This window comes from Emydura macquarii, unplaced genomic scaffold, assembly GCF_026122565.2.
Source record: "Emydura macquarii macquarii isolate MOO-44397 ecotype Brisbane River unplaced genomic scaffold, CSIRO-AGI_Emac_v2 contig_1253, whole genome shotgun sequence".
Classification (NCBI taxonomy): domain Eukaryota; kingdom Metazoa; phylum Chordata; order Testudines; family Chelidae; genus Emydura; species Emydura macquarii.
This window is the reverse complement of record NW_027131390.1, coordinates 101,171,242-101,193,897: the sequence shown is the minus strand read 5'-3', so window position 1 is coordinate 101,193,897 and position 22,656 is coordinate 101,171,242. Positions and strand designations below refer to the sequence as shown.

At 43.5% G+C, this 22,656-nt stretch overlaps 1 protein-coding gene across 2 annotated transcripts in view; it reads right to left on the bottom strand.

Annotated features, from left to right (window-relative positions):
• The window catches only part of MYLK (myosin light chain kinase), a 325,439-nt gene that overhangs the window by 119,843 nt on the left and 182,940 nt on the right, over positions 1-22,656 (bottom strand). For both annotated transcript variants that reach the window (XM_067549625.1, XM_067549626.1), the window contains exons 12-13: positions 3,978-4,115; positions 648-845 (exon numbers count right to left, since the gene is read on the bottom strand). In XM_067549625.1, coding sequence (XP_067405726.1) covers positions 648-845; positions 3,978-4,115 — 336 coding nt within the window. The remainder of the gene's footprint in view (positions 1-647; positions 846-3,977; positions 4,116-22,656) is intronic.

Here is a 22,656-nt window from a genome sequence, read left to right as displayed (position 1 = left end):
CATATGCTTAAGTAACTTGACCATGCTACATCCCTTCTTTATCTTTAAAAGAGATGGAGATGAGTGCAGCTAAAGCCCCACACACCTAAGCTTAGGACAGAACTCCCTTCTTGTACCTCGAACCTATATTAAGGGTGGGATTTACATCACACAAGTTGCCTTCACAGACTTTATTTATGGGCTGTTTTCAATTTGCAGATTCCAAGTATTGCTCATACCGTACTCGTACGGTGCTAAGAATAAAAGAAGCCAGCACGCCTGGCTCTTGGGCAGGTTTTCCAAATGCCCAGTGCTTTAATTAGAAAGAAAAACAGCATTAAATGGTTTACAGTAAGTCCATAGCTAAGTAAGCTTTGATAATCAGAATCTGAAGTGGTATTTAGCAGAATTCTTGCACTGTCCTTAGCAATAGTCTGCAGGGATGAGGTTTTTAAATTGTAATGTGAAGTTCCAGAGCAAAAATGGAGAAGCTGCTTCTGCTCAACATCTCTCAACCCAGACACACACATCTGAGTGCTCACAGTATCCACCACAACATACCTTACATACACTATCTACTTTAAATAGCCCCTCATCTAGCACACTGGAATGCTGTCCTCTATGCTCTTCCTAAACTTGTAAGGTGGGGAGAGCTCCTAGCTTCATACCTTGTACAGTCAAAGTTGCTTGAGTCTGAGTTTCTCCTAAGTCATTCCAGGCTTCACAGGTATATTTCCCAGTGTCCTCAGGGAATACCTCCTGGATGTACAGGCTGTATTCATTGCCTTTCTTTTCAAAGTGAAAATCTTCTGTCTCCTGGATTTCTTTCCCATTGTGCAGCCAGATAATTTCAGGAGGGGGATTAGCTGAGCAACACCAAAAACAAAAGGCATCAACACAACTGAAAAGAGAAGCAACCTCATCAGTTCCTAAAATCTCAGAAAAGGCCCATTTCAGCCCTAGCATAAGCAGGTACAAATCCCACTGAGTGCTTATTGTGTGGTTCACAATCTGCATTTGTAGGGAAGAAGCAGCATAGATCATTCTACTCCTCGTTCATAGGAGTGGACTTAAATACACCCTTCAGGGCTCTATCATTCGCCGCAGTCACAACCAGGGAATTTGGTGCCAGATGGGAGCAAATGTCCTCAAATCCCTGTACCGGTACAAAATAGCATTTTTCCAAGCTCCTTGAAGGAGGCAGCATCAAAGCCGATGAACTTTGCAGGCTCTAGAAGCACATCGGTAATAGAGAGGACCACTCTCCTAGGGGCAGATGGCTGCAGGATATCCAACAATTGATGGGCAATCTTCAGGAACTCCACCTGAATGCCTAGGAAAGCAATCACATTCACAAAAGGTCCTGGTTGGCCTTAAAGTCTTGGGGCAATAAAGGAGAGGAAGAGCTGAATCATCTGGGGACAAAGAACAGGCTGTTAACTGTGCCAGGGCTGGATCCCACTCCTGGACTGATGGACCTAGACAGGACGACTCTGGAGGCTCCACAAGGGGAAGGTTCACTGGAGCCTGGACCTGCGGCAGACCAACTGTCCCCGTTACCAATCTGACTGGTGATCTCACCTTAGAGCGAGTGGAGGAGTGCGACCTCTTCAACTGAGTGTCCCATGGGTTCCATGGAGCCCACTCTGGGTAAGGATAGGGCAATGGTGGTTGGTCAGGGGCCCCCATCCTGACTGTGAGATGAGTGCCAATCCTGGTGCCCATGGTGCTCGAGGAATGGCCTCCATTGGGGCCAGGCGATGGGGAGTGAAGGAGGAAGAACCCAAGATCAATGCCAAGGAATCTCGGGTTTCCAGGGATAAAGGTGGAGCCAGCCCTGAGAGTGCAAGTAACCGGTTTGACTCATCCATCACCCAGAACGAGGGAGGGACTGGTGCCGACAGTGGAAATGGTACTGCCGGCACTGAGTACACCTCTGTTGTTTCCGGTGCTGAGAGTGTCGTCAAACCTGAAGCCAGAAGCAGTACTGATGTAGCTGACAGTGCTGAAGTGGAGGGCGATGACTGCCGCCACGGTAACACAGGCGGCGCTGAGCACAGCAGTGCCACGGAGTTTCCTGGTGCCAAGGAGGTCCCTGGCACCGCCCCACTTCCAGAGACTGTAGAAGAGAAATGTTGGGGTGCAGTGCCAACGGACACAAAGGTTCAGTAGCCTGTCCCGCCAATGGGCTATAAATGATGTATCCCTGGCAAAGTTCTGGACCAAGGCAGAAGTCAGGACAGAAAGGCAAAGGAGACCCATTGCAGCCTGATATGCCGCCAGCGTTGAAACAGCTGGTATTGGCAGCATCCTTATAGGTACTATACTCAGACACCCCGGGGCTGAAACTTGAGTTGACGGTACAGAGTCTCCAACCTCCCTACACAGTACCAGGGAGTCATGAGAAGGATCTACTTCCTGTGCACCAGCAATAAAATTTATGTGACCTTTTCCCTGGTTCACTTGAAGAGAGTGGCTCCTCCATCTCTTCAGAGAGGCGCCAGATCCAGAGTGTGAAATGGCAGCAGTTTTAGAATCTCAGGATGGCCTTCGATCATCAGCGATTTGCTGAAGCAAGCCGCGTAGCCTGCCAAGGTCCCACACCACCCGAGTCCATTGTGTGAATGATTTACAAATTGAACACTGCTCCCGGACATGGGCTTCGCCCATGCACAGCAAGCATCACACGTGGGGATCATAGTTGGGGATCACTCCTCCACACAATGGACAACGTTTAAGCCCCGGTAAAGGCATCACCAGGGAAATACTTAAGTAAAGCTAACTAACACTAAATCTTAACATTAAAACTGGGGGTACTAACTAACTATATACAAGTAGAAAAGTCACTAAGAAATAGAGAGAGATATTGCGAAGTAAAGAACCACACAGAGTTCTGAGGACCCGAGGAGGGTCCAAGCAGTGCTGCCTCATATAGCCAGGGGATGAGCTATGAGCATGAGGTGTGAGTACCGCCTGCTCTGGGTACTCCAAGGCAAACTTCCCCGGCTCCGGTGTGCTGGGCACACACACACACATGTAAGTGGAATACACGGCTGTATCTACCTGAAGCAGCAGCAGATGAACACCAAAAGAAACAGAGATGCTAGCTTAAAGCAGGGGTCCCCAGTGAGAGCACAAAGCACGACAACCTTGCCCAAAAGGCTGTTTCCCAGTCATCTACACCAATCATTGTAACAGGCAAAATTATTTCTAATGGAAGGTTTTCCACAAGATGTTGGTTGTTCCATAGTAAGGAAGATCTTAGCCAACAGTAGTAGGGTTGGGGTTTTAATAGTTCAACTCTGGGTCAGTATGTGATACCTTACTCACAATGAGTAATACTTCACCCCTTGCACCATCCCACATGAAATAAATAGGACTGATCGATGAGTAAGGCATGTGAGTAAGGGAATCAATTTGATGCTTTGTGATTTCATCTTCAAAGAGCCATGGATGTCAATGGACATGTCTGTGATGCTAGGTAATGTTGAGAATTTTTTAGTATCTCTCTTTGGAGATAAAAAAAATAATAATAGTAAAGGTGTGGGCTATAAAATGATATTTTAGATCCTCTGATCAAAGTTAGCTGCCAAAGATTTGTGTTACCAAAGTTCATACTAGGGCTGCTGTCTCTTCTACAGTACTAATCTTGCACCAGCTGACAGCAGTTCAATCTTGTCTGGTTCACAGCACAGCTATAATGAGCCCTTCAAGACTTAATTTCAGTTCAACAACAAGGAGTTGATATTATCCTGCTTATTATTACAATAAAGATATCCTTCTACAGACCTGAACACTAACAATAGACAGTGTTCATCAGGGTCAGTCAAGATGACCCTAGTTTTTGCTTTGTTAAAATTGGCTCCTTGAAGTATTATATTTAATTACAAAGTCTCTCTCGCTAAGATATAAAAGGCAAGCTCTGCACATTTTAATTATTTGGTAGGTCTTGCATCCAAGGTTTTCCTTTTAAATAATGCTGATATTTTGTTACTTACCTGAGACTTCCACAGTCATTATTACTTGACTTCCATCCATTACCTTGACGTCAGTCAAGCCTTTAAGGAAGATTGGTGCAAAGGACTTGTTAGTCTGGGCCGACTGTGCGCTTTCCACCTTCTTGCTGCTTTTCTTTTCTGTGGAATCAATGGAAAAACAGAAAGGTCTCTTACTGGGAACTCTCACTATGCATTATAGATGTTCTTCGGCCCAGGATGATTTCAATTGGGTGGTCTCAGTCCAGTTCTCAGACAGATATACACGTCACTGAAACCCACCACCAACATGGCTGTCTCTCCTGTTGGCAGCCCCAGAAGAGAGGCCAAAGACTGAGTGAAAGTACTGACTGAAATGTCCTCCGTCTCCTTATCCCTCCAGGTCAGAGTTCAGGTTCATCGTCAGGATGGCATGGAGAACTTTGAACTCACTTTCCTTAGTAAACCTGTTCTTACGCAGAGACTGTCTCCATAGTTGATAATCCAGTTCCTTTCACGAGTGCTAAATTCATATTAAAAGCTTCAAAAATGTTACTCTCATGAGTGATAGGAACTCATAGGAACATTGTAGTCTGATACAGTATGGTAAAAACTATCTGCTTAATCTGGTTGCCTGCCAATACCAAATGGTTTAAGAGGATAGTGGAAACCCACCTATCCCTGTCCTGTATTACACTCAGCGAAATATGTGATGATGGGAAAGATTCCTTCCTGACCCCTGAGGAAATTGGTTTATGCCTTGAAGGATGAGCTCTGATTATCCTTACTGTAAGGTATATAACTAAACTACAGCTCCTTTAGTTAAAAAGTATCCAGTCCTTTAAAAAAAATCCAGCTAGAGTAGGAGACTCCTGCTACAGTCAATCTGGGGGGATTCACATGGTGTGAAATCAGCTTATTTGGCTAGATCCTGACAAATGCATCAGATGAGGGTAAGGACTTCTGCTCAAAAGCTCAGAAGAAGGGCATTTATTGAACAAATTTAGTGGTGGAGGCCAAATATAGCAAGCCATGAAATATCTGTCAGTCACTTGGGAACACTTGCTGTCTGATTTATCTTGAGAGCTCGCTGAGGGTAGATATTGTGTCTTCTTGTGCAGTGCCACGCACACACTCCTGGCCCTCCATAAACAAGAACAGCTTATTTTGTGTCTGTTTCCATCAGAAGAGATTTTGCCCTAATTCTTACTAGAGGCTTTTTATCTAAACAGGGCACATTGTAACAGAGGTTTTGTTCCAGAGGTTTATGCTATAGGAGGCTTTTCCTTAGGGATGGCTAGAAAGAGATCGAAGCCTGTTAGATAGGAAATATGGGAACCCAGACCTTCTGCAGCTGAATTGAATGGGCTTAGCTTTTGAAATGCCTCATTTCCCACAATGCTTCATTTAGCTAGCACCTACTGGCAGTGAAAGTGGCGTTGTGTAGGTAAAATGGTCATGATTTTGGTTCAGGCCCATCTCCAGTAATAAGCTACTAGGGTTTGTTAGCTCCGCCTATATTTCATTCGTCACTCATGGAGAATGTTAGAGAATGGAAGTGCTGGAAAAGGTCTGCTGGATCGTGCAATCAGAGTTAGTTTCTCTCTGCTGCATTTCTAATGTCTTGCAAAGCACCACACAGAAAGAAACAAAGATCGGGAGGGGGGGAGGTGGGAGGCGGTGGAGGGGGAGGATGGGGAAGAAACCAGAAAGCCGTTAAAAGGTGAGGGGGAAGAGACAAAAAGAAGAATGGGGGGGATGAGGAGGGGAAGGGGAGAGAGAAATAGGACAGGAAAGAGGAGAGAGAGTAGAGGACAAAAAGAACACTGAGAAATAATAATGCTTCTAGAATTTCCTTTTTCCAGGTGTGACCCGTCCGTGCCTAGGGTAGCCACATGAAAATGCCAAGGTCAGGGCAGGCTGTAAAAGGAGAGCAGCTTCTCCCAATACTGATGGGTGACACTGAAGTCAGACTTCCCAACCAGCCACAAACAGTGCTTCTGATTCCCCACACTGGTTATCAAGAAGCCAAAATAAAAATATACACAGCCCCTTTTACTGCATTTCAGTCTCTGGCTCCCAAACAGCCACTAGGTCCAGTAAAGAGACCAGTTATTTAAAACTCTATGCTCTTTACCAAAAAGGAATATTACAGGAACCAAAATGGAGTCCAGAGTCACATGAGTAAGTCCTGGTGACTCATCAGGTATATCCCTGGCTTCTCCCCCTGAGCCCCTTGTACCTGTGAATTTCTTAATGGACAATTAAGCAGGCTATTGCTGTAGTCATCCTGTCTGAGGAGTTGCCCAGATACAGCACAATTTGAAATACAGATATATCAACCATATCCATAACTTCCATTACACATATAACACATGAACATAAACATCATCATCTTACTTAGCACATTATATCCTTTCTAACAGTACCTGACATGGCATATCTCACATGAATTACTACGATTTTGACATATTGATGTTAAATAATATAATAAATTCCCCCCCCCCTTAATCCAGCCAGCATGACACCAAGCATCTCATAATACTTTTCAAATACAGAGAGAAGGAAGAAGGCATGCAAAGAGGACAAACAAAAAAAGGAGAGGGAAGAACTCATAAAGGGTGGAAACAGCATTGTTACGAACAGTACTCCGCAGAGACGGACCATGATGTTTACTAGAACGTTTGACTCCCTTGTGCTGAATAATCTAAACAGGTGAATTTCTGTTCTGTTATCAAGAGACAAGCACTACACAATATACCCAGAATATGTTGAAAAATTGGTTTGGTCACTGCAGAAGGAACATGTCAAAAACAAAACCCACAAAGGAATGTGTCAGCAGCATAAACTCCTCCAAATATGCACCACAAAAATGCATGTTTTATGCACTGGAATAAAACCAGCTGTTTATACAAAGATGTATCAAAGTCAAAGGACGTCTGAAGTGGAGGGGAAATCACTACAAATAATTACATGTCTTAAATATAATAAAAAGAGTGATTACAAGTTTAGGTCTCAGTTTCTCAAGTTGTTCCAAGCAGATAAACCCCGCCACACACACCAAGTGCGTTGACTTAACTGGAACTGTGTGTGGGAGGAAGGCTCAACCCATGTGCAGCAACTTGCAGGATCAAGGTCTAAACAGTAATCTGCCATCATGACTGGCCAATGCTGACCAGGTAATAGTACCTGACACTTTAAGGTGAAGTGCAGAGAGATATCTCTAGACATAAGCACCGCTCAAGTCTCAGAAACAAGGGTTAGGTTGAACTTAATCGGTGCTTGTGTCAATCTCTACACAGAGGTGAATTTCACTCATAAAGAGAGCATTAAAAGATAGCTAAACAATGTATATTTAGCTCATTAATAAAAGAGCTGGAAGGGAAATGGAACTGCTGTATGCAAAAAATAAAAGGGTGTAAACACGAGGGAGGGAGAAGAGTCATTAAGGTGGGACACGGAGGATAATTAGAAGAAATGGGATGAAATTATGGACATGAAAAATTAGAGTGAATATCGGGGGGAGGGGGGAAATCTGTGGAAGACAATCCTATCCTTATAAACATGTTCTGTATCAATACACAGACATTGTTTGTTTTAAACTGCTCCTTAAGAATGGATTATTAAAAGCCTTTCAGATTTACTTTAAATGGTCCACTCCTTTATTTCCCACTGTATGTTATGACCCAGAAGTGGGAATGACACTATTTTCTGATGCTCACACATGTTAGAGTGCACATGTGGTAGGGAAAGCAGTTCTGTAGCAATGGATGTGAGCATTTATGATACTCTGACAATACTCTAGTAGCACCTAATCGCACCTATTCCAAATGAGAATTCCATGGAAAATTAAAAGTGCAATCAAAGAATCATAGAAATGTCGGACTAAACAGGACCTTGTTATGTCATCTAGTCCAGTCCCCTGTGCTTATGGCAGGACTAAGGCTTGGTCTACACTGCCGGCAGATTTCGGTGGCAGTTGATGGGAGATACACAAGCTACAATGAGTAGCTTGTGTATCTCCTGTCAACTTCCTAACTTCTACTTACCGCCGTGTCCCCACTGTGCTGTGCCAATGGAAATGCCCTCTGGTCGACACAGCGTTACTCTTCATACGGGGGTGGATTAACGCATCGACTTCCGGGTTTGAATGAGTGGGTCTCCACTGCTGCTCAAGCGATCCCGCGGAATTGATCCCGCTAGCAGTGTAGACATACCCTACATATAATCTAGACTATCCCTCCCAGGTGTTTGCCTAGCCTGTTCTTAAACCTCCAACAACAGACATTCCACAACCTCCCTAGGTAAGTTGTTCCAGTGCTTAACTACCCTTACGGTTGGGAAATTTGTCCTAATGGCTAATCTAAACCTCCCCTGCTGCAATTTAAGCCCATTGCTTCTTGTCTTGTCCTCAGTCAATAAGAAGAACAATTTATCATCCTCCTCTTTATGACAACTTTTTTTTAATTTTCTTGAAGACTGTTATCATGCCCCCCATTTACTCTTCTCTTCTCCAGAATGGACAAACCCAGTCATGGCGAAGATAGTAGTAGTAGTCACAGTAGTATGAACATAGCACCTAGGGTCCTCATCATAACCAGGACTCAACTGTATGGGTGTTGTACAAACACGGGGGGGGAGGAGGGGGTAACAGCTCCAGCTCAAACGGGCTCACAATCTAATTAGAGTGCAATAAATGAATGGTTGAAGAGATTGACTACAAAGCAACCAGAACATATTTCCTTCAAACACACACAGCAGTAACAAAACGGATTTAAAAAAACAAAACCTCCAAAGGCGTGTCTTATGGGTGATCTGATTTTAAACTATTCCTGTTCAAACACAGTGTGCTGAGTGCACTGGCATTTTAAAGCAGAATATTATCATAACTGCAAATTATTTCTAAACTTGAAAATGGCTTATGTTATAGAAACTTAAATTCTGAATTTTAAACACTCTCTCTTTAAAATGAAACTATGACCCCTTATTTCATGTAATTCCCCCTCCTCTAAAAAAGACACAAAAGACACCAGATTTTAATTATGCTTAGGAAAATTGAATGGATCTGCTGGCAAAGCTGTGACTTCTAAGGGACACTATATTCTGACAATACGTGCATTCTCTGGCAGTATCACTGACTTTCTGTCTAAAGCCACACTTCCTCAATTTGGGACCCAGGTTTGCATGTGCTAGTATGGAATGTTTTACTCATGCAGCATGGTTATGCTGGAGGATTAAATTGCAGGACGTCGGCCTTAATCATTACCCAGCTCTCCTTTTGTAAATCATGTATTGCAGTACAAGGTGGATGAGATAATATCTTGTATTGGACCAACGTTTGTTGGGGAAAGAGACAAGCATTCGAGCTTATAGAGAGACCTGAAGAAGAGCTCTGTGGAAGCTTGAAAGCTTGTCTCTTTCCCCAATAGAAGTTGGTCCAATACAAGATATTACCTCATCCACCGTGTGTCTCTAATATCCTGAGACCAACACGGCTACAACAACACTGGAAACAATAGTACACTACAGTAACTTAAAGCTGCTGAAGACGGCATTCTACTACTTCATGACTTGGTAATTGTTAGCACGGTGCACAAATATTTTCCTATCCTACTTTGGAAGAAAACCTGTTTTGTTCAGTTTTGCACACAGGCACATTATTTCGCCTTGTGTAGATCATACTTGGAAAAATGTCTTGTGATGTTTTTACCACGAAAGTTAAAATATTAACAGGGTCTATATAATTCCAGGTTAGATAAAGAACTCCAGTGCCCATTTATGATGAAAGTATATAGGCGCTATATGTTTCCACCTTGTATTGAAAATATTTAGCTAAGTATTTTGCCAGGATTTATAACAACCCACAGACGCACAAACCATCCCCCTTTAAAACCACCACCAGTCATCAACTAACCACATGCACAACATTGGGAATTGAACTAGCAATTTATACAAGTATTGGGAAAGGGGAGAGTGGGGATGGGACAAGAGAAACATAATACTCAAGAACAAAGGGGTGACAGCACACAATATACAACAGAAGGCTAGGTCTTGGGGTGGCTAGAGATTTCTTTCACTTACACCGCTGCCCCCAAACCCATTTTGCCATATTAACCCAGGAGTTCAGATGCTTCTCTGAACTGTTTCCTTTTCAGAAATCTATTTGGAAATTTTATGAGAGCAGTGTCTCACTACACTTCTGGCAGGAACAACCTCTCCATTGACATTTTTGGGCATTTCTGGTGCCTGAGGTAGAGAAGCAGTAAGATGGGAAAATAGTTAACTGAAAAAATCTGGAACCTCAATGAAGTTTAGTTTGAGGTTTCGGATGAAGGCCCTTATTTATCCTCCTCTCTGTCCACACCCCTGGCCTTGATGCACCAAACGTGAAATGCAATAACCCCAACGTCAGGTGGCGTTGAGTATTACAGCGAACTACATCCTTTTGACCTCATGCCTCCATTTTTTCTGATTCACTGTTCTCTTGCTTTATCAACCCTAGATTTAGTTTAAGAGTAAAAAGCCAGAAGCTATCATATGAGAAAACTGTCATACTGACAAAAACAACATATTGAACTGTGGGATGGTTTTCGTTTTTTTTAAATGAATTTCAGCATAGTTGGTGCACTGTCTTTACAATTCATCCAGAGTGCTAGCAGTCAAGATGGTTAAACAGATGGTTAAATGGTCTGATGAAACAGCAAGGCAAATTTCATAAATCTTTTTTTTTTTAAATGTAATCTGTTCAACAGCTGGGATATTTTACTGTAATTTATAAAAATAGTCACTAGTTTAACCACAGCTAGTTGTTCACTTCATACAAAAGGCCAAATAATGCAGGACAGTATAGTCTATGCTATCCCTTAAATTAAACCTCAAATTTTCAGAGACTATTGATTATCAATGGGATTTTGGAGCAAAACTCCCTTATGCTCCATTGAAATTCCCAGTCTAAAAGGACTAATCTTCCTCCTATGCACAGATCTTAACAATTCTTGCTGATGTCTTAAACCCAGTTTTGATCTGAAGCTCATTGAATTCAATAGAAAGACTCCCAATGACTTCAGTGGGCTTTTGATCAGCCCTTTATGAATTGTGCTGGATTTTTTTTAAATAACAATCATAAAATTCCTGCATTTCTCTGGTTTTAAAACTTAAAATCCTTGGGAAACAGCAAGTAATAGGATGCAGAGCCCCAGGGGAAAACAAATAGCAGGCTCCATAATTATCAATCCAAAGAGCACAGTCCTTGGCCTGGAAGACTAGAAATAGAAAGGGAGGCATTTAAAGGCTACATTATACTCCCACACTTGTCTTATACCAAGCAGAAGTAATATAGGATTTTCCCACAGTGTTTCCTCTCCCATAATTATTCACTTCTGATTAGAAAAGGCCACTTTAATGGGAATCCAATTCTTTGTTTATTAAAAGAACAGCTAGTGACTGCATCAAAACCAGAGAGGTAAGAGACAAAGTTCAAATACTTCTGACTTCCTCCTGGACAGGCAGGTTCCTAGCATTTTTGGAAAAGGACAGGGAAGAGATGCATGGCCTTTGAGGCATAGGTATACAGTTTCTCTTCTGTCTTCATTTGCTTGTGGGCATAAATAATCAACACTGTGTAATTCACCTCTCTGTTGCTGGTGTACCAATTCTATACTGTCTATAAAAACACCTACTCTGATGAATAATATTTTACAATTCTATCGCCACTTTCTGTTCCAGATCACAAGAGTGCTTTAGGTTAATTGAACCGCCACGTCTGTACATTGTAATTTATTATTACTAGACTATTAATAATCAAGGCCAAAACACACTTGGACTTTGGAAAAATGAAGGTCTGTATCAGAAATGGAGGTTACTTACTGTAACTGGAAGTTCTTCAAGATGTGTGGTCCCTATCTGCATTCCAAATGTGGGCAAGTATGCGCACCATGCACTGGAACTGTTCATAGCAGTGTTTGTCAACCCGCATATGCATTGTGCATCAGCCATGTGGTGCATCCAAGGTTTTATGAGGCTGCATGGGTCGATGGCTCTGCAGGTTCCTCTGACTGACAGGCACAGAGTCCATAGCAGAGGGGAAGGAGGGCAAGATTGGAATCCAGATAGGGACCGCACATCTCAAAGAATCTCCAGTTACAGTAACCTGCATTGCTTCTTTGAGTGCTGGTCCCTATGTGGATTCCAAACGTGGGTAGCATAACAAGCAGTTCTCAGTGTGGAGGTGAGAGTGAGGGCTCGCCAGAAATGAAAGTCTGCAGGACTGCACAGCCAATTGCCACATTCGCTGCTGCCAATGGAGCTATGGCATAGTGACCTGTGAAAGTGTGGATAGAGAATCCTGTTGCTGCTTTATAAATGTCCTGCCATGGAATATCCGCGAGGAAGGTGGACGCCGTCGCTTGCACCTGTGTGGAATGAACTGTGATGCCAGGTGGCGGAGAGACTTGAGAAAGGAAATAACACGCCTCGATGAAACGAGAGATCCATGTGGAAAGACATGGAAAGGAAAGGGCGCAGTCCCTGCAACGTTCTGCAATGGTGACTAAGAGTTTGGGCAAGGTACGAAAGTTGCATGTGCTCTGCAGGTAGAAAGCCAATGTGCAACGGACATCGAGGGATTTCAGGGATTTCAGGGACAAAAAAGTTGTTTTTTTTCTCCTTTTAGTGTCCTGAGGCCTGCACAACCAACACAGCTAAGATGGAGTTCAGCTGGGGCTGCTAACTTCAATCCCAATTGAATTTTGAGCACAAATCTGAGTAGTTAAGAGAAACAAGTACTCAGACTCGTGCCCATGTTCCATTTTTGTGGGCAGAAACTGTGCCTATCAGAAAGAGAGGCTGAGTCTTGGTCCCTTGAAAATACACCCCAAAATATCAGAATTTTAGGGTAAGCTGCCACCTCCCGCCCCCAGCCAGTTTGTGGGATTTGTAAGCCACAAGGGGTTGAGAAGAGGGGTGAAATCCTATTTGGGAGTTTTGCCATTGATTTCAATGAGGCCAGGAATTTTTCCTAGGTGCTTTGTTAGTAGGTCTATCAATCATCATGATTCAGAGGATAAATTGATCACTAAATGAGGTCAAGAAGGAACCCCCCCACTTCTGATATAATTTTGCATAATTAGCATAAAGCCCTCAACTGCAACTTTCTTCTGAAGTAGTTGCCATTGGTCACTGTAGGGAATAGAGTACCAATTAAATAGGCTATTGAGCTATTTGGCTATCGCAATTTTAATATTCTTAGGGTTCAGTGGTGGCTAACATTCCTTCTATTCTCAATACTCTAAGTAGGTATAAAGTACACATCTAGGGCCATTTCCCTGTGAGGAGAAGAGTGCTATCAACCACTGAAATCACTGTGACTTCAGGGTGCTCAGTATGTCACAGCATTGGGCCTGTAGCGTTTCAGCCAAGGACATGCAAAGGATGAAGGGTTTGCTGACTGGTATTCAGAATACTGCAAACCTACTGTTTAGTCTTATAAGACTTAATTATACCAGAGGAATCTGTTTGCCAGAGTCATATGATAAAGCAGCCAAATAATGCCTAGCTTGACCCCTGCGTAGGGACTCTCTCCACAGCGTTTACCATTTATGGTGTTTAAATATCGTTTTGGCTCAAAGGCTCATAAATCAACTGAGCTGAAGAGAAGTCTTAACTCAGAAATCATTCCTCGTGAGCAAACTCAAACAATGAAGCTGCAGCTTCCACTAACATCTCTCCGACACAGACAGCAATTCACACACATATGTCTGATTAGTCAGAGTTCTGTTGCAGCCTTCCCAGCGGTCAGCTGGAATTACATGCTTAGAGAGGAGTTCCACCTTCCTGTATATTTCCAATGTAAATAACAGATCTCAGGTTAACAGAGCTGTCAACTCAATAAAAAAGGGGGCTTATTACATAGAAAATTGATACGGGGACGTTCATGTAATTTGTCCCTCCTTCTCCTCAAAAAGTGTTTTTCTGTCTTAAGCCTAAATTCATGTGGTCAACACATTCTCTGCAAGTTTTGCACAACTTGCAAATTTGGTTAAAACAACCACAAGAAATAATCAGATGTCTATGTGCTTAGGCCACTTAAGGACAATTTTGTTTTTAAAGAAGACTCAGCTTATCTCCTATGCTGCAAATGCATGCAATGCAGTTAGAGTTCCAATGACCTGACAGTATCTTCAGACACCCAACCCCCATCACTTATGCCTGCAGTTAATGGGATGCCAGATTTAAATATCAGCCCTTTGGGGCAGACTTTTTGCTCTCAGTTACCACCTATACAACCTCAGTTTAAGGCATGGTGTTTACACAGGTAACTGAGGGCAGAATTTGGCGATTAAAAGTGTTTAATTTTTGGCCTGGTCTACACTGCGAAGATAGGTCGACGGAACGTGGCTTCCGTCGACTACATAATGTATGTCTCCCCGCTGGCAGGTCCATCCACCGACCTAAATCGCAGGAAAGTTCGACTTAATAAAACCACCTCCACAAGAGGGGTAGTGCTGAAGTCGAATTGGATGGGTCGAATGAGCGGCAACGTAGGCACAGCATTGCATAAATTGACATAATTGGCCTCCGGGAGGTATCCCACAATGCCCTGCTGTGACGACTCTGGACATTCGCTCTCTGCTGCACTGTGGCCACATACACAGGAAACAGCCCCTCTCCCACAAGCCCTCAGAAATTTTGAATTCCCATTTCCTGTTTGGTGAGCATGGAGAGAGCTTGGCAGCAGAACTGATCACGGCACTACATGCCCCAAATGCGCTCCAGCCTGCAGTCAACCTGAGTCTTGGATCTCATCAGTCTGTGGGGAGAAGAGTCTGTTCTGGCTCAATGCCAATTCAGCAAAATAAATCTGGATATCTATGAAAAGATATCGCATGGCATATTAGAGAAGGGGCACAAGAGGAATGTGCAGCAGTTCTGCGTTAAAATCAATGAGCTGAGGAAGGCATTTCAGAAAATTAGGGAGGCAAACAATCCTTTTGGCTCGTCACCAAAGACATGCTGCTTTTACAAGGAGCTGCATGTGATTCTCGGTGGTGACTCCACCATTGTCCCCCCACACAGAGTAGATAACTCAGGGGAATCCGAGTCCAGGATGAATGACGATGAGTCTGTGGACAAAGAGGAGGAGAACGGGGGACAGGCAAACCCTGGAGCTGTTTGTTACCCTGGAGTAGCCTAGTCGGACGCAGGAAAGCGTGACTGACTGAGATGCCAGGGAAGGCACATCTGGTGAGTGTGTACTGCAAATCACATTTCTGAGGTTACATCCCCAGTGCAGCTTCAGGTTAAAGTGAAAAAAAATACTGTGTGGGTTGGTGCGGATGGGCTTCCTTGTTGTTGGTCCACTTAAGCACAGGGTTGTCCCCGGAAAAGACTATTTATGTGCACAGGGATGGTCCGAGAATCCTCCATAGATATCTCCAGCAAACTTTCACGTAGGTAGTCTGCAATCCTTTGCAGAAGGTTTCTGGGGAGGGCAGCCTTATTTCTTCCACCGTGAAAGGATATTTCCCCCCGCTATTCTGTTATTAAATGTGCAGGCATCATCGTGGAACACAGCATAGCAGCATAAGGACCAGGCCTGTACCGAGATGCTTGCAGCAAATCCTCCCTTTCCACCTGTGTTACCCTGAGGAGACTGATATCACACATGGTCATCTAGGGAAGATGGCACAAGTTTACAATATCCACTCAATATACTCAGTGCATGTTATTCCCCTGCCATGGATGGTTTCTTGGGTCCCTGCACCGCAAGTTCCTAGACATGACGTTGTTGTTGCAGGGGTTAAGGATCCAGGAACGGATGCCCATATATTTCTTCCAGAGACATGTCACCTCAACCTCCCCTCCCCCCCATGCCCTTTGGACCCCCATACTCAAAACCGATTTTTGGGAGGGTAATGGGAGTTGAACAATCCTGTTGCTTGGGGAAGTGTGGACTTGTGCAGCATACATTGTGCTACAGAGATTTCCCTAAAATGGTTGCACCAGACTCTTACCCACCATAGCTGAGATGCCACGCCAACCCGTGCAATAGGTAGAGATTGACATGCAAGTCTAGTGTTCACTTTGGAATATAGAGAGGAGTTCTTTTTACATTGCAATACCGCTTTTCGTCCAGGGGACGAGCTAACATTGGATACCTTGTGCTTTGCCTTACGGTAGACAGCGTGGCCTTCAGCGCAGCCTCCACGGCTGCTGAGTGGCTGTCGCAGATTAAAAGGACTCAGGATGACATGTTCAGTGAGACGATGAACGCCTCCGAGGCTGCTGACACGGAGCAAACAGCCTGGAGGATTTCAATGTCAGAAAAACAGAACATGGACATGGAGAAGAGGAAAGCAGCCCAGGGGCACGAGCATGCAACACAGGACGAGATGCTGCGTATAATGAGGAATCAGTCAGAAATGTTGAGGCGTCTGGTTGAGCTTCAGGAATATCAGCGGCAGGATAGACTTCCTCTGTAGCCCCTGCAAAACCATCAACCACAAGTGCACTCTCTCCAAGCCCCCATCCCCAAGTGTTCTAGGAGGAGGTTGAGCAGGGTGCAGTATGTGCTCCTTTCGACACTGGTTGAGGGGAGCAGGAAGAGGTGCCAGCCTCTTTAAGAACTAGGAATGTGGGTTCTTTGCTGTTTGCACAGACACACTTGGTTCTGTATCCCTTAACAGCCCCATGAGAATGCTAGCCAACTGTTACATTATTTTCCTTTCCCTTCACGGCTAAGGATGAGCAATAAAACTTTACTTCTTTGCAATTCACTACTCTTTATTTATTACAAGCATGGGGATGGGCGCGATGTGCAGGCACAGTGCAGCAAGGGAAGGGGATGGGATGGGAAGGCACAGCATGAATAAGTGACTCCCATTACTGTGTCTCATTACAAAACCAGGTTTTCAATGCTTCCCTGTGGCGCAGTGCTCCGCGGCTGGCTCTCAGCGTTGCACTGGTATCTGGCTGCTCAAAGTTCGCAGCCAGTCTATCTGCCTCCATGACCCATCCCAACAGGAACTTCTCCCCCTTTGTCTCACAGACATTATGGATCACACAGCAGGCAGAGATAACTATCGGGATGTTGCTTTCACTTAGGTCTAACCTAGTGAGCAAACTGCACCAATGCGCCTTTAAATGTCCAAAGGCACATTCCACCACCATTCTGCACCTGCTGAGCCTATTATTGAACCGTTCCTTATCGCTGTCCAGGTTCCCAGTGTACAGCTTCATTAGCCAGGGGAGAAAGGGATAGGCAGGGTCTCCCAAGATCACCAATGGCATTTCAACATCATCAATACTTATTTTTTGGTCAGGGAAGAAAGTCCCTGATTGCATCTTTTTGAACAGACTTGAGTTCCTAAAGATGCATGTGTCATATACCTTTCCAGATCACCCCACATTGATGTTGACGCATCCCCTTTGATCCACAAGGGCCTGCAACACCATTGAGAAGTATCCCCTTTCATTTATGTACTGTGTGGCAAGGTGGTCCGGTACTAAGATAGAGATATGCGTGCCATCTATTGCCCTGCCACGGTTTGGGAACCCCATTGCGGCAAACCCGTCCACTATGTCCTGCACGTTTCCTAAAGTCACTACCCTTCTTAGCAGAAATCTATTAATGGCCCTGCACACTTGTATCACAGCAGCTCCCACGGTGGATTTACCGACTCCGAATTGATTCCCAACTGACTGGTAGCAGTTTGGCATTGCTAGCTTCCATAGTGATGGCACTCACTTCTCCACTGTCAAACCAGGTCTCAAGCGAGTATTCATGTGTTTCAGGGTTGGGGACAGCTCTGTGCAATGTTCAAGGAAAATGGCTTTACGCATCCAAAAGATCTGCAGCTACTGCTCATCATCACAGACCATCATAATGATGCGATCCCACCAGTCAGTGCTTGTTTCCTGGGACCAGACGCGGTGCTCCACTGACTGCAGCTGCTGTGTGACAGCCAGCAGCAAATGGGAATCGTTTCATTCTATGTCTTGTAGCAGGACGGCTTGAGTAACATTGCAATTTTCCATGCTGCGGCTCCTGTCTCAGCCTTAAAAATACTGCAGAATAAGTCATGAAGTGTTTGTGATGCTCATAATGATAGTGCAGAGCTGAGCGGGCTCCATGATTCTCTGGTAATGGCGTACGTGCAGCAGAGACAGTGTTTCAAAAAATGGTGTGAAAAAGAGTTTGCTTATCAATGCAAGCGTAGCTGGTGGGGACACACTCCCCTAACACAATGAGCGTTGTGTGATCTGGCTCATCCGACTTTGTAAGTTAAGCGGGTCAATGTTGACTGTGTAGATTTATGTACACTTCTCCCGTTAGGGACAATAAGAGATATATGTATGGACAGAACAGAATGGACCTGTTAACTATTGTATAATTAAAATACGTAACCTTAATCTGCGATACTCACTGTCACAGAATATCGAGACAAACAGTCATTTTTAAGAATAACTTAAAATAGAAGAGTGTTTGGACTTAAACAAGGACAAAATGAAATGAGCAAATAACCCTCATGTTTCAGGATATCAGCTGGAGTAAGGGTTGGGAAAAAATTTCTCCATGTACATTATAGAAGTTTTACTCCTTCATCCACAGCATCTAGTTTAGCCACCATCAGAGATGTGACACTCAACTAGTTGGATTGTTGGCTTACTTGGCATTTATGTTCTGTAAAGATAATGTAGAATTACCATGAGCTTGCTTACAGTCAATTGTTTCTTAATTTGAAAACTGAATAGGACTAAGAACAAACCAAGGTCCAGGGTTACCCAGGCAAAAAGTGGGTAACATGCCGTGCATTCTATAATCTTCAACAGAACTGCAAGTCAGGGTACTGCCTGGCTAGCTTGAAGCTACATGGAAATATTTCCTGTAAAATACAACTGTACGAACCTGCTAGGCTGTATTCCTTAGCTCTGCCAGTCACCCACTGTTAATCTACAGTAAGTCACTTAACCTTTCTTTGCCTTACATTCCTCCAACTGTAAAATGGATAGAACACCACCATCAGAGGAGTTTTAGGCTTAATATTTGTAAAACAGTAAGATCCCCAAATGAAATGTACTAAATAGGTGTTAAAATGTTAAAATTACTGAAAAAATGTACCTGCCCACTTACACAGCAGTAGCCAGTACATGTTTTATAAATATTTTTTGGAGATGCTGTAGAGTGCTTCTTCCACTCTATGGGCAAAATTTGTCCGTGTGGAGGGCAGTGCAAGATGCTCAGCACTACTTAAGCCAAATATAGAGATGGTGTTGATTTGGTGTTCTGCTACCTGAATTGCACATGGTTGGCTCCCTTAGATGTTCACTTGCACAGCTCAGGGCTGGCTACAGGAGGGCTGCGGAGTCATGCTTAAACCTCCAAACTTTGCATAATCAGCAGAAAGGGGTTCTGTTCACTACTCCTCTCCAACCTCAATGCACGCCACCTGCACAGAGTCAAAACACTCAAGTTTTGGGTGGGTGGGGTGAATTTAATCCTGCAGCAGCTGGTTAAGGATACAGGTTTTACTAATAGTAGGTTTGTGCCTTTGTTTTCAAAGGAATATCCAAGTGACATAGTAAAATCCTATTATTCTATTTCAATTCACAAAGAACCCTTTGGTTTCCTTCAATCTCTGATCAGATTTGGTATGGCGATACCAACCTAGCTCGTGTGCTGTTCACCCGTAGATCTCAAAGCACTTTAAAAAGGAGGTCACTGTCATTATCCTAATTTTACAGATGGCACAGACAAGTGATGTGACTTGCCCAAATGGAAAGGAAAACTGGCTGTGCGGCAGGGTTAAATGGAGCCACAACATTTTCAGTCATGTACCAATACCAACTTTTCTATACATAAAAACAGTCACAACTTTCCGTCAGGTATCTTGAAGTGCTACAGGGCTAGAAATGCCGGATGCATTTTACTACTGGAAAAGGAGAGATTCATAGCACCGCAGAGGAATTAGGAACTCGCTTCCAGCCCTGGAAGTTCCTGAGATAATGGACTTAAATCACTATATTTTTATGTATAGAAAAGCTTTTAGCTCAATTTTAAAGAATTATATGGTTCCCTCTGATATCTGTGCAGCTGGTAATTCAGACAGACACAAAAATTAGCCAAAATGGGGAATGAAGGCTACAAGTCTTTTTATACATCCGTAAAATATAGTGTTTCTGTAACATCTGTGGCATATATAGAATGATGTTGTGGTACAGAAAGCTGAGATGATCTGCCTAACACATACTTGGCTGTGCACCATGAGAAAAGTGACTATTCCCAACTCCGACTGACAAAGGCTTTAATTCAGCAAGCTACTGAAGCATGAGCCTAGGGGCTTTCCTGATTAAGAATTGACTGTAGCACATGCTTAGGTGTTTTGCTGAGTGGGACCATAGACTTTACAACAGAGCACCGTGTGGTCCCTTAACTATACATTCTTGCTGAGTGGGCAGGAGAGCTCCGCCTGTCATCTTTGGCCTGATCTGACCCCACTCCAATTGAACATGATGTTCTAGGTTTCGCCTGGGTAGTGGAGACAATCTCTAGAGCTCAAACAGTTGGTACTTTGTTGTTCTAGGAACACAGTTAATAGTTTTCCAGAGCTCTTTCAACATTTGCAAGACGGCAGCATCGTGAATCTGAACATTCACAGAGAATTAGACAAAGTCAATCAGAAATGCAGCAGTTCAGCTCTGAACGTCAAAAGCAAACTTTTGGATTGTGTGTGAAGATTTTTTTACTGGCTGTGCACTGTTGAAGGATCCCTTCAAAGAATCTCCCATTGCTGCTCTCAGCACCATGTTTACTCCTACACTCTGATGTATGTATTCCTTTCAAGGCCTTTTCCATTTAGCTAGCTGACTCAAAGACAGAAGTGCTTTTCTTAACCAAGAGGAGCATCCTCAAATGCCCCCACCATCTCCTCAGTTTCCCTAAACTAAAATCTCCATTTATCTCCTCTGTCCATAATCTTGATGCAATCACTAGTTCTGAACTTTCCTTTCCTCTCACCCCTGCAACTTTGCTCATGCCCACCACTGGTCCAGTGCCATTTCTGTGGCTATCCTCACCTACACTTTCTTATACTGACTCTCTTCTCTATGTCTCCCCATACCTCCACTGTTTAGATGTCAGTAAGTACAGAAAGATTCTGGTATTTACAAAGCAGCATTTGCTCATTAACCCAGTCTCAAAACTATCCCTTTGGCTCTCAGTTCACCTCAGGGACCAGTTCAATACTGTCCTCCATGTACATGCGGCAACCTAATTCATAGACCCTGCTTTTCTCTGCTTCCCTCATGACTTCCTCCAACCATTCAGCAGCCTCCTTTGCCCAAAGACACATTCTCATTTCTGTTGATGCAAGAGCCTTCTCCTGTGAAGCTCCGTATACCTGGAACAACTTCCCCTGGGGGGGGGGAGGGGGGGGAGGAGTTGTCTACACTGTAGGTTTTTTTGTTTTGTTTTTTACCTTGATTGCCAGTTCACTCAAAGTACTGAACACATTTGTAAAAGCTAGTGTGGATACTCCCAAATCTTTAATTTCTGGCTGATCCCTAGGTTGAACAACATGTTTGCAGTCAGGAATAAATGAATGGTAAGCATCCAAACCAGCTTTTATAAAGGTCTTAACTGCTTTGAGTTAATTGATGATCAATTAACTCCAGGTAAAAAAAGCTAGTGAAGACCCTGCGTGTCTGCCTCATCATCCTTGAGGTATTTATTCTAACCCTGTGACAGTGTTAGACATTGGGATATGGTGTGGATGACAGATGCTACACAAAGTTATCATGTACTTTCTGATTTGTGCATTAGAGACAAGCTCCCCAGCACCCTCTCTTTTGTGATTTAAATCATCCTTGAACCTGAGGCACTAGGGATGAAAGGTTTATACATTAACCCACTGGACTACCAATGCTCAGCTAACCGTTTTAACCGTTATGTAATTGCTCACTTAATGATTTTAACTGTTATGTAATTGTTTGGCAGAGCTTGTAGATATCTAAATCGGTCTCATGAGTGCCTGAAGCAATGGGAACCAGAACGGATGCCATGCAGGTGACTGAAACATGTGATTGGTTTTCCCTTTCCCATTCACTCACATGTACAATGGCAACAGGGCTGTCTCATAAGCAAGAGCATATGATAACCACAGGCTGGTCTGGGAAGCCATTGGTTTGTGGATGTGAAGTTCAATACAGTTAGATTGAAAGTACCTTCAAAGTGTGTATATTATTGGAAGGGTGAATTCATAACTTTAGCTAGAATCACAACGAGCAGTTTGTACAATCATGAGGTTTAGAGTTAGAATCCAAGTCCATTTTACTTCTCTAAAATACAAACTGCACCCTATTCTCAGGAATTTAGGGTCTAATTTTCTGAGGAGCTGAACACCGGCAGCTCCTATTGATTTCTTCTGCCAACATCTTCCTGACAACCCCATCACACCTGTTCTGAATCAATCTACACAATACTTTCTGAAGAGCTTCATAAAATCAGGCTCATTCACAGAGATAGTTTTAACGGCATGACTTTTTGATTTACCACCAGTCAGCTGCTTTTGGGAACTTTTGTTGGGATAACTGTGTGGCCTTGTTTTTAAACTAGTTTATATGTATTTTGCCACTGTTGTTTAATGTATTTTGGTGATTGCATTTTGTTCAGCACAGAATGTTTGACAAAAGGATGCGATGTTTATAG